Below are 11935 nucleotides of genomic sequence, written 5' to 3' on the forward strand. Positions count from 1 at the left end.
CTTACTAAAGAGTGGGGTTTTTTTCCAAGATCAAGGTTTTTAAGCAGCAGAAGTTTAATGTTGAAGTAAATGTAGTAATTTTATTCTCTGGCAGATTATACAGCCATTCATTTGATTACTTGTCTTGAAATGGCAAATTCAGTGATGTGCTGTTCTTCTGTAATAGCAATATTTCTAAAAAGTGTATTTGTGGTGTAAAAGAAAAATCAAATACGTCTCTCGTCTCTCACCCCTCCCTCCTCCCTATTTTGCAGAAGTACAGGGCAGACCATAAAAATGCAGACAGAAAACTTGGGTGTCGTTTATTATGTCAACAAGGACTTTAGAAACGAATACAAAGGAGTGTCATTACAGAAAGTGGAAAAGAGTGTGGAAGAGGATTACGTGTCAAACATTCGGAATAACTGTTGGAAGGAGAGGCAACAAAGTAAGTTTGGTAATAATATGTAATTTCATGAAAGCATGCATTACGAAAAAAGATTGCCTCAGGCAAGAGTGCAGTGCTTGTGTTATTAAAATATCTGAATGAGAAAGCAAGTGTAAGGTTCCCTGCTGTTTCTCACTTCTAGAATTGTCGCTGGTGTCTCTTAATTTCTGTGTTTTACCCAGTGACCTAACACCCATTTGCAAATCATCAGCAATTTTAACCCCACTAGGCTATTGTCTGTCACCATTTCTCAGAAAATTTTAAAGACTACAGTGAACTGATAATGAGAAAGAAATTGCTCTAAGTGAAGGACGAAAGCTAAGAGTTCTGATCTCTTCCGTATTATTTTATCATGGCAATATCTCATTTCCCAAGGTGCTTTTATATGAATAAATAAACCAGAAGCTTATAGATGTGTTTCCAGAGAAGGAAAAAAATGACCTGCCTTAGACCACACTACATACAAACACTGCTTTTTCAGGCAACCAAGGACACGCAGCATGTTCTGTAAAACATCACAAGCTATAAATCAGTGCTTAATCTTTTGCCAGTGCTGAATAATTTTTCTCCCTGGACTTGGTACCTTGGCTGTATCAGACCTTAAAAACAGGGGGTTTTTTTCAGTTTGCCATCTATTTTTCCAACCTAATCTAATATTGCACAAGGAGCTATTTTCTTTCAGGAGCCTAGCATAAGAATACTGAATAGCATCGGCCATCTCCAAATCATCATCAGTGTTAACCTGTTACTCTATTATCTGTGACCATTTTGTGAGCCTTTCGTGGTCTGAGAGAACAGCGCTGCTAAATTTACATCAGTGTTGAAACAAGATGGTTTCAGCTTTGCAGCTGGTGAACCTCGGTGACAGCTGAGTGGATAAACAATTCCCTCATGAACTGTCAGAAAGCTGACCAGAAGCAAACAGAACGCTCTTCTCTGAGTGAAAGCGTGTGTTCCTGCGCATCTTCGCTCTCTGCAGTCAGCGATGCCAGGCCTTTCAGCTGGGACGGCCCCTTCGCTTCTCCCAGCTGTGCGAGACAGCCCGGCGCCACCGCTGGCCGAGTGCCCGAGTTTGGCACGCCTGTGTTACAGTTGGCCTGAGCGTGTGCGAGCACCACCGGCGCTGCCCGTGCGCGGCAGGCCCACTGCTCCCTGCAGGCTTTCTGCTCCGTATGCGGGAGTACTCGTTGCTGGTGCATAAGGAAGTCTCCACGGTTTTACAAATTGCCCACAGTTCAGGAAACTCCTCTGATGGGTCACGTGTATGCAAGAGAAACACAAGCACTTTGGGGGGAAACTTTCAGGTTATTGCCCAGAGTATTAGATCTGATCAGAATGTTTTTTCCCAGGTTTTTCAGATAGAAGACAGCAAGCAAATATAACTTTTTCCAGCTAGGTTGCCCTTTGATCATCTTGTAATGTTTGAATATGTTCACTCGTCGTGAAATGAATACCTAATTTTTCATCTGTAAGGGGCTGCTGTATGAATGATTGGTAATCTTGCAATAACATAGTTTACAAAAATGATCGGGGTTGTTAACAATAAATTGAAGACAAGATATAATCCAGCACAATGAACAGAGGACGTATTATTTGTACATTTTTGCAGCAGAGTGTAGGTCTGGAAGGATAATTTGCTTTTTTTGACCCAGTCATTACATTTACATTTCCTGGCATGTTATATCTGTGTCTCCTGTAATATATTTACTGTCCAAATATCTTTGAAAAGGTTTAGTTGATAGGCAGTTTCCACCTGGGGAGGGAAAGAGGAGAAAGAATACCTTTCCCATTTTTCAGCATTTATTCTTGACATGCTTACTTTTTAAAGCATGAACAGAGTTGTGGGCAATGCAGAGGTGCCCACGATTTTGTATTTATGTATATTTACTGGGAAAAAATGTGATGACTAGAGAAACATCTGACCCTAGTATAAAAAAGAAAAATAACCTGAAGGTGCTGTCATGTTTGCTATTCGCAATTTATCACATTGTCAAAACTACCCAGATCGATTTTGAGCAAGCAGCCCCTAATAGTTTTTCTCTATTTATAGAAACAGCTGATTTTGTAGTGTTAAGGGTTGAAAATACCTGTTGTGTGTTGGATCTCCTTGACATTTAAAATCTTTCCAGCGTTGATTGACACTTCAGAATGCCTTGCTAATCCATTTTGAGCTGAAGGGCTGAAAAAGATTTTACAGAATTAAAATGCTCGGCACTGTCCAGATGTCGAACACCAGCGTAATACGGAGAGCTCTTTCATTAATGCCTCTGGACACTGGCACTCTGAAGCAGCATCAGCTGAAGTAACGGACTTCACTTTTGGGATGGGTTTTTGGGCACAGACAAGGTGCCAGAGCTGTCAGCAATATGCACAATCCCCGAGTGTGGCCTGGATTGGTAGTGTTCAGTGAGGTCTGACAGAAGTAGTAGGGGTTTTGTTGTTTGATTGTTTTTTAATCAGGGACTGCTCTATGAACTATGCAGGTGCTGGAAGGCTGTTACCACTGTCCCTGCTCAAAGCCACGAAATGCTTGCGAAGATGCAGCAAGAGGAAGCTGAGGCGGGGCTGTTCAGGTGGTGCCTGTGGGTAGTTAGAACGGATGGAAGGAGAAAAGCACGAGGATTAAACCCGAGGTGTTTTGGACAGCTCTGAGAAGGAACATATCGTGTGCCAAGTATTCAGTTTTTTACCTGAAAAGTCTTTTCTCTTTTTTTTTCGTTAAAGAAACAGACTTCCTGTATGCAGCAAAAGTATACCGAGATGACCGTCTCCGAAAGAAGGCAGACTCCATGTCCATGGAAAACTGCAAAGAACTAGAACGGCTGACCAGCCTCTATCGAGGAGGATGAACTGCGATTACACACGCACATCTTTACGTATGCCGTTATCTCTCTTGTAAATTAAGAAGAGATTTAGTTTCACCGTGAATGCTGGAAAAGAGGGGGTGGATGTAAAACTCTACTGTGTAGCTGTTTCCAGAAACCTTACGCTGAAATATCATTTAATGGCTTCTTTACCTACTGTGAAATATAGGTAACTTTAATTGTCTAGATTTTACTGCAAAGCTTCTGTGAATTCTTTCAGCAGAGAGAATAGCTCAGAAAGGATGCTATACTTGTAGAGACTTAGTCGTAGTGGTTCTTCTCTAACATATTTGCCATGTAAATATCTGTGGAAAGAACACTTTGTGTATATACGAGTTAAATGACTTTCTATTTAAAATCTCAGAAATTTAGTTCCATACAACATTTTGTCTCACCGATGGAATAAATGGTATGATTACATCACTCCTATTCAGATGTCAGGTGTGTGGAGTTGAAACAAGAATTTTTAATATTTTATCTCTATGTAAAATCTTCTAGGTTTACCAGCTTAGAGGAACTTGGTATTTTTGAATATAATGGCATATATTCCTAAATATCTGTTGGGGTATATTGATCTGGTGTAGAGTAGCAGTTAGCTGTTGTAGTTTTTTAGCGTTTCTACGCGATGCTCAGAAAACTAAGAACTACACTGATCTCTTTTCCAAGTAAATATTTGCAAATGCTGTACAGACCATTGTAAGCATTGCTTTTAGTACCTGCAACAGTTTACAGCAGCTCTACCATTTGGTATTCCAGTAGCAGTAAGTCCATACGTGTGGTTAACATGCATCCATAGCTTCCTTAATTTTCACTGGAGAGGCAGAGGAAAACATGCAATAGTAAAATCTTCAGCTCAAAAAAAAAAAAAAGAAAAGGTAACCTATTTTTTTGTTCCTGGGAGGCTTCCATTTTCTTACTATTTTTTTATTTCAAGCTAGGTCCCAACACTGATTCCTCAACGGGCCCCGCAGGTGGAATAGGGAAATATTGCTAAGGACAAGCTGTGTGCCTTTCAGCACTTCCGCCAGCCTTTGAAACGCTTTGCTGGCGTGCGGCGTGCGCCTGTGGTCAGAGCCACATCGCTTGTCGCGGGGCAGAGGAGGGAGGGTGTGCAACGTTGCTGGGCTGACTCCCGTCCGGCACCGACACACGAGATCGCGCAACTCAGCAGCCTGCGCGTGGGAACTGTACACGGCCGCGCTGCTGATGCAGAGAGGTGTTTGGAAGCAGCTGAGTACAATGTACTTAAAGTTCACTGACAGCGGGTTGGAAATGTTTTTAGGTTCAGTAGCCGATGTTTTTATGTTTTAACAGGGCTGTGCAGGAGGATGTTTCTTGTATTTGAGAAGGCCAGGTGGCTCGTCACAAGGGCAGTATTTCTGCGTTTGAGAAAACCGCTGTCTTTGAACAATGCTGTCTGTTTATGCGGAGCCAAATTCTCCTCCTAACTTGAAAGCTTAAATACTTGACTGACTTGATTGGAATTCTTTTTGGTCTAGAGCAGGATTTGACTTTAGAAATACGCTAAATGCTCTTGCTCTTAAGCGACCCAGAAATCATTTTGTGTATATACCTTTTCTAAACTGTCCCGCTGGCAATGCCGTCTGTTGGATTGGCGCAACGCGAGAGAGGCTGGCTGCGGGCTCGTAACGAAGCAGCTGAACCAGCATTCAGGGTGGGCGTCAAGGCCTGGGGCACAACGCAGAACTAAAAGCTGCTGAAACAAACGAAAAAAAAGGGTTGCTGTACTGGATGTCCTTACTGAGATTATAGGAAGAGTGTGCAGAAGTAAGGGAAAGGCCACCCAAATGTTTGAAGTTTGCAATAGAAATTTATGGAGAAAATGTGGTTCCCCAGATTTTGTAACTGTCCAGAATGTATTGTAATTATACTAATGAAAACAAACTATCAAAGTACGCATTGGTACTCCTGTGTCTTCTTAACAGAAGAAAAATGTTTCAAAGGCTTTAACAGGTACTCGGGCCTTCCCACTGACCAGTGAGTCTGAGCTTGCAGGCGGTCTGTCGGTGCCGGGGAAGGAGGGCACACAAAGGAAGGAGGACGCGCAAGGCGTTTGTCAGACCCGCGCACAGGGAAGTCGGAGCGGCCTTAGCAGAGCTGCTTGCGGTGGTCGGCTGACTGGGCTATCGCTGCCCTGCGGTTTCTTCCCGGGTGAAGGGACGGGTGTCGCGGGGCGCTGGGCTGGTCAGATCACTGTCGGGACCTCAGGGACCGGGGCAGCACAGCTGTCCCAGCAGCGTGAAAGCTGGACCTCGGCTGCTGCGTTTCACTGCGTCCCCTGCTGTGACTGCCCTTCCCAAAGAAGGGAACAATTAATGCCTTCACACCACTGGAAAAATGCTGCTTAGCATTTAACGGATTAAATAGTTGCGTGCTTTGAAATGTGCAGTCATATGCAGGAGGGTGCTAGTATTTCCCTCAGCATAAGGATTAGCCTGCTCTAAATGTGGCCTGCAAACGTTCTTCTCATATTCCAGGTGGGTGTTTCTCTCCTCGTGGTTGTTGCTTTTTTCTCAAGTCTGAAGGTTTTTTCCTTCAGAAATGTCGTTATCTTCCCTGGTTTCGTTGAAGGAATCTGCTGGAAAGCTCAGAACGGATTTTCTTCTGGGCGAGACGCTAACTGAAGAGGGCAGAGCACATGAATCTCTTCAGACGACCTTTCCTCAGAAGGGGAGGTTCTCACTGGAAAGGGGGAAACAAAACCGACTAAAAACCTCTCAGCTTTTTTCGCTGCCGACGATGAACTCCTCGCTCTTTTTATTTCATCACTACCCGCATTTAGTGCTCCTCACTCCTCAGGTGAAACCAGATTAAATTTCAATTTTTGGCCTTTCTTCTTTTAAACAGTCGTGATTGCTTTGCAGGCTCCCAGGAGAAGCTGGAACACTGCCGGCCCTGCAGCGCGGCAGCTGCGCTTGAGGAGGCGGCAGAGACAGCTCTGCACGCGCGTCGCTGTGCTTCGGTCGCGTGCTGCCCAAGGGGTAGCGGGGCGGGCAGCAGCGCGGGGTGCACGGCTGCCTGTCCCTCGTCCCCGAGCAGCTGCCGCTCGTTCCTCCTGCAGGTCTGTCACGGGGAGCAGAAGGAAAATGGAACAGTCAAAGCACGTGTTTTTTTTTGTAAAAAACCCCCGTTGCTGTACAAGCTCCTGTCGCTGTGCCGCTAAAACGCCCCGCCCTGCCCCCGTGCGGCCGCGCGGGCGGGGCGGGGAAGCGCTTCCGGGTTGGGGGGCGCGGCGCGCCGTCATGTGACGGAGGCTTAAAGGGGAAGCGGCGGCGGAGCCCGGGCGGGTGGGCGCGCCGGCCGCTCGGACAGGTAGGGCTTGCCCCCCCCCCCCCCCCTCCGGCGGGGCAGTGGTCTCGGCCCAGCCGCTCTCCCTTCCCGCGGCGCGCGGGGGCGGCCTCTGCCATGGCGGCGGGGCGGGGGGAGGCGGCCGGGCCTCGGGGCGGGCGGCGTGTGACCGGGCGCCCTCTCGTCTCGCAGGCCCGCGGAGGTGGCGGCGGCAGCGGAGTCCCAGCTATGGCCGACGTGAGTGCGGCGTTGGGGGGCGGCGGGGGGGGGCGGCGGGGCGTCCCGCGGGAGGTGAGTAACGCGCGCCCGTCTCTGCCCGCAGGATTTGAAGAGGTTTCTCTACAAGAAGCTGCCGAGGTAACGGAGGGGGGGGTGTGTCCGGGCACCGGGGGGTCGGCGGGTTACCGCTTCGCTGGCGGTCCGGTGCGCTGGTCCCCGGCGACGCCCGGCTCGGGGCGGGGGCCGGGCGGCGGGGCTCGGCTGGGGCCATGGTGCCGGGCCCCTCGGGAAGCCAGAGGCTCCGCGCACCGCTCGGGGCTGCTGGCTCACGTTTCCCTTTTTCGCTGCTCCGGGAGGCCGCTGCGCTGAGCAGGCCGCGTCCCTTGCAGTGAAGGCATCCATTTTTCCCATATTTTCCTGTTTGTTCGGGGGGGGGGGGGGGGGGGGAGGATCTTTGCTACTAATTATTCATTTTTTTTAAATTACGTCTCTTCTTTTCTTTTCCTTTTCTTCAGCGTTGAAGGTCTCCATGCTATTGTAGTCTCAGACAGGGATGGTGTGCCCGTTATCAAAGGTAACCCCGGCTGCAGGGCAGGGGGTGGAAGAGCAGGGCAGCAGCTCCTCAGGTCGCAGGCAGCCGAGATGGAGAATTGAGTTAGGCTGTTACCTCAGGTTACCCTTCCGTTGGCGTACGTGCGATGTTCTTGGGCAGCGCGGGCCGCAGGAGTTCTCCTCGGCGGAGGGGGTTGGCGTGGTGCAAGGTGCTGGTACCTTCAGGTCACTGGCAGGCCGGTGCCGAGGACTGGAGAGAGCTGATCGGTGCTTTGGTGACTTGGTGGTCTCTGCGCAGGAGCAAGGGCGTCCAGCCTCTACACGCGTTACTTAATTTAGTTTGCTTGTCAGCGCTATAAGTTTTTTCATGTCTCTGCAGTCTTTAAGATGTTTCTATGCTGTGGGTAAACTAGTTTAAGAGTACCGATTCAGGTACTGCAGATGATTGTTTTTTTTAAATGTCCCAAAGTATTTAAACACCTGGCAGCACCTGCACGTCTTTGCCTGTTTTCGCTGAAGTGGCTGCGTGCCAGTAGTCAGTTCGAAAGCTGGAATCAGCGCGGACTGCGAAGGGCGCGGAACCGAAGCAGCATCAGCGTGGGCTGTGCCTTGGAAAGGAGAAGGCTGGTGTTTAGGCACGCTGGGCAGGACCAGAGATCGCATACAGAGCGCTGGATGCAGAAGCGTGTGTGCTCTCTGTTCCCCAGCGCCAGATCTGCTCTCGGCACAGTGCTGAGCCGCGCGAGGATTTGTGATGCAGTCGTAGATACTATGTAAAAATAAGAGTTTTCTTGCTTTGTTCCAGTTGCCAACGATAATGCTCCAGAACATGCGCTGCGACCTGGCTTTCTGTCCACCTTTGCCCTGGCCACAGATCAGGGCAGTAAACTGGGACTTTCCAAAAACAAAAGTATCATCTGCTACTACAACACGTACCAGGTGAGTCACCGCGGCAGGGCCTGCTCGCAGTGGCCAGAGCTGTTCCAACATTACGCTGAGCAAGGGAGAGAGAGTTGGTTAAACTCTGCAAGGTTTCCACTTGCCTGCTGTTGAAGCGTTTGTGTTCTGTTTCTCACACTGCTTAAACGGCTACGCGAAGCTTCCACAGTATTTGTTGAGCTTCTCTTACAGTTCTCAGATCTGAGATTTACCGGTTGAAAATGGTGAATTTGTCTGAACAGGTGGTAATGGGGGAATTTGCAGCAGGTTCTGCTCATATGGCCTTCAGAATCTGTTACAAAGGCTTTATGTGCTCTTGTACAAACAATATTTGTTTATAATTAGTGACGCCTAAAGTTAAATAAGCACTTGCAGCCTACTTCGTAGCTGATCTTGCTGCCAGTACGGCTTTGAGGTAAGAAAGCTTTGAAATGCCGCTCACATGTTTTTTTGCAAACTAGTTATTTGTGTCCTGAAATCCATCATCTACGAAGTTTCTGCTCCTTCTCAAGTTCTGGTGGGCCTGAGAGCTTTTTGTTACGGCCGCAGTAAAGCAGCCAGCTGCTTAGCCTACGGTATCTAGCTTTGTTTGGAAGATAGCTGGGTGAATGGGTTGGTTTCCACACATCGAGCACATTGCTTTGACTCCTGTGGTGCTGGTAGCTTATTGTTGTGCTCAAGATTCCAGTTCCCTGGTCAGGGAGGAGGACATACTGCTATGCACTGAATAGTATTTTAAAACAATAAACCTGCCTGCCCTCACGTTACCCATGGGGAGAGTGGTCTCCGTGGCGTACTCTGCAGTGTTTGCAGCCGCGTTAGCGTCCAGGTGGATAACGCCGCAGGACGTGGGAGGGAGGGAGGGAAACGCCAGGCTCTCCACGTGCAGCTCCCTGTACTGCAGTGTGAGTTCTGCTTGGTGTTTTTACTGCGAATCTTACAGAATAGATACACTGAGGAGTCAGTTCGGTGGCTCTTGCTCCTGCTTGCCTTCTAAACTGAGGAGGCTGCTTGTTTTGAAAAGAATTTGTGTGGCGGAGCTCTGATGTCCGACCCGTGCTGGCTGCTGGCTGAACGCTGTTCTCTCTCCTTGCAGGTGGTGCAGTTCAACCGCTTACCTTTGGTAGTAAGCTTCATTGCTAGCAGCAGTGCCAATACCGGTATGTCTTCACGTGTATTTTAAATGCTGCGGTATTTTAAGGTGTTTAAATGATTGAAATTAAATTACTCGAGTTTACTTCAGGGTATATTAATTTTGCTCCCGCTATGGATTTTGTCAGCGTGTTGTGAGGGGAGAAGGGAAAGGCACGAGTGAAAATTCGTAGATTCTTAGGTGACTGGCTGAAGTTGTGACTCTGGTAGAAGCGTATTTCTCCTGTGATGAACCTTACCCTTGCTGCGTGCGACTGTTTGCTGCGCTGGCAGGGATTGTACCGCATAAACCAGTCGTTTGGTCTCTTTCTGTCAGTCCCAGGTTATGTTCCGCAGTAGCACGTGCGGCTTCATCCTCCTCGGTTCTGCGGGCGGGGAGACCCTTCAGCGAGGCACGGGGCCTCGCTCACGAGGGCGCTGACAAATGAGTGCCCGCAGAAGGGGGTTAGTTCTTGTGTGGCTGCTCGGGCTAGGATAGCTGCAGGAAGCAGCAAGGCAGCAGCGGGACGGGGCAGAGCTGCGCTGCAGGGCTGTGCCCCTGTGGGTGCTGGGGCTCCAGGCACCCTCCCTCGGGGTGCTGCGCGCTGCTCCCATAGAGAGCAGCAGCTCAGTGAAACATTTTGTGTCTTGAAAAATGCTTCCCGTGACCTGGATGGGGAGGGAGCTGTGGGGTTTGGAGAGAGGCTTCTCGGTTATGTCGTTTGATGGGATGTTCTGTCTCTCCTCTCTTTCCAGGGCTGATTGTAAGTTTAGAGAAGGAGCTCACGCCCCTGTTTGAAGAACTGAGGCAGGTGGTTGAAGTTTCTTAACCTGATGGTACAGCTGGAGTGCAGCATCCCTCTGCAGCCCAGTGGACAAAAGATTCAATAATCCTCAGTCAAATAACACGTATCCGAAGAAATACCACAGCTCCTTAGTATACTAAGTAAGAGTAAATTGTACATAGTACTGAATCTGACGTGATCTACTAGTGTGTTGTAGGTGGATGTTACTTTAGACCATGCTTCTTGTATTGCGCAGTACTGGAGAGACCACCAGAATAGCTCCCATGGAGTTCCGCTTAGCCAGCCGAGCCGGATCGGCACGACGCTCTCGGCTCCAGCAAGCAGCCCACAGATCTCTTGCTTTACAGGGAACCGGGCACGCGGTGGGGCTTATCCTCAGGCCAGCTACCACAATGCATTGGAAGGCAGATGGGTTGTGTAGGGTTATCAAAGACGTGGTCGAGTGTCACGAGAGCAAGTTCGCTAGCAGTGATGTGTCAGCACGATCGATAAACACCCCAGCTTGCTTTGGCGGGTGATGCTTTGGCGAGGGAATGCTGCTGCTCCGGATGCTAGCCGCATCCTGCTTCCATGCAGAAGAAAGCAGTTTCTGCGAAAGCTGTTGCTTTAGGGGTTTTCCTGATGCCCAGATAAAAGCACCTGAACAATGTCTCACTTCTTCTTGGTTTTTTTGTGTCATATGGTTGTGAAGATCTCATGTCTCATAGTCTTTTTGTGGGTTCATCACTGGTGACGCTCTCAGCTCATTTGCCATTAGGTTTTCCTAAGTAAATAAATATAAATAAAATACGGTATTTTTAAATGATGTGCCTGGTCCACTCTTCTGTTGCACCGTAATACCCCACAGCACATCAGCTGCTCTGTGGAGAGGATGGGTCTCTTGTTTGTCCACGTACAAACTCCAGGCGTGTGCGGGCTGAAGACCGAGTGGTGTGTGTCTTGGAGGGGCGATGTGGGCACCGGGTCCCATGCTGAAGCAGAGGTTCGTGCCGACCAGCTTCCTGTCGCTGGGGATCGATCCTGCGCTCTGCCCCCTGCATTTTCTCCCCCGTTCCCCTTGTGAGTGTGGGCTTCAGCACTAAAACCCAGCACCGCTGGTCTGCGGGAGAGCTCTGGGCACGTCTCTGCCTCGGGCTGGGAAAGGGGCTGCCACTGCCCCCGCGCTTGGCCCTCGCCCACCTTCGCCATCAGGCAGGATGGTGCTGGGAAGGACTGGGAATTCTTTGCTCAAAAGCGCCCTCGGATATCAAAAGTTGTCAACCCTTTTCCATTCAAACCGAGCTCCTGGCTTGGGCTTTCTGTTGCTGGTCGTCACAGAAGCACCTGGAAATGGGCCCAGGGCGTCCCTGTGTGTATTTCTGGGCAAAGGTGCCTGTGTGCCACCGAAGGCCTGCTCTCGCTGTTGGCTGGCCTGCCCCTGACTGCTTCCCAGGCCAGCCAGTGCCGCGTCCTCCACTGGCTGCGGTTCACGATGCCGCGCGCTGAGCTCGCTTCTAGCGTTTTGCCATGCGGCCTGTTCACACGGAGAAGGGAAGGCTGCTGTTGTGGTGACGTGTCGAGCTTCGTTCCCAAGCTGTTTTCACAGAACAGCGATGCTGCTGGAGAACATCGTCTCTCTCTTCCCTTACGCTGCCTCCATCTCACGTGAACTCATCAAAGCTTTTTAACTGCGTGGGAGATGCCAGGTT

At 49.4% G+C, this 11935-nt stretch overlaps 2 protein-coding genes across 2 annotated transcripts in view; both read left to right on the top strand.

Annotated features, from left to right (window-relative positions):
• The window catches only part of DNAJB14 (DnaJ heat shock protein family (Hsp40) member B14), a 28015-nt gene extending 22808 nt beyond the window's left edge, over positions 1-5207 (top strand). The window contains exons 7-8 of the mRNA XM_075421454.1: positions 255-427; positions 3152-5207. Coding sequence (XP_075277569.1) covers positions 255-427; positions 3152-3276 — 298 coding nt within the window. The 3' untranslated portion in view covers positions 3277-5207. The remainder of the gene's footprint in view (positions 1-254; positions 428-3151) is intronic.
• Positions 5208-6519: 1312 nt separating this feature from the next.
• LAMTOR3 (late endosomal/lysosomal adaptor, MAPK and MTOR activator 3) lies at positions 6520-11052 on the top strand. Its single transcript, XM_075421455.1, has 7 exons — positions 6520-6624; positions 6793-6837; positions 6923-6957; positions 7335-7393; positions 8177-8310; positions 9407-9470; positions 10198-11052. The coding sequence occupies exons 2-7, from the start codon at positions 6829-6831 to the stop codon at positions 10269-10271; spliced, it is 375 nt and encodes a 124-aa protein (XP_075277570.1). The 5' UTR covers positions 6520-6624; positions 6793-6828; the 3' UTR covers positions 10272-11052.
• Positions 11053-11935: the final 883 nt, after the last annotated feature.

This window comes from Opisthocomus hoazin, chromosome 5 (genome assembly GCF_030867145.1).
Source record: "Opisthocomus hoazin isolate bOpiHoa1 chromosome 5, bOpiHoa1.hap1, whole genome shotgun sequence".
Lineage (NCBI taxonomy): Eukaryota > Metazoa > Chordata > Aves > Opisthocomiformes > Opisthocomidae > Opisthocomus > Opisthocomus hoazin.

What these genes read in the sequence shown, in the direction of transcription:
- LAMTOR3 (XM_075421455.1), top strand. An exon ending in TGGTGTGCCCGTTATCAAAG is followed by an intron (nt 7,394 to 8,176) that starts GTAACCCCGGCT and finishes GCTTTGTTCCAG; the next exon opens with TTGCCAACGATAATGCTCCA. An exon ending in TAGCAGCAGTGCCAATACCG is followed by an intron (nt 9,471 to 10,197) that starts GTATGTCTTCAC and finishes CTCTCTTTCCAG; the next exon opens with GGCTGATTGTAAGTTTAGAG.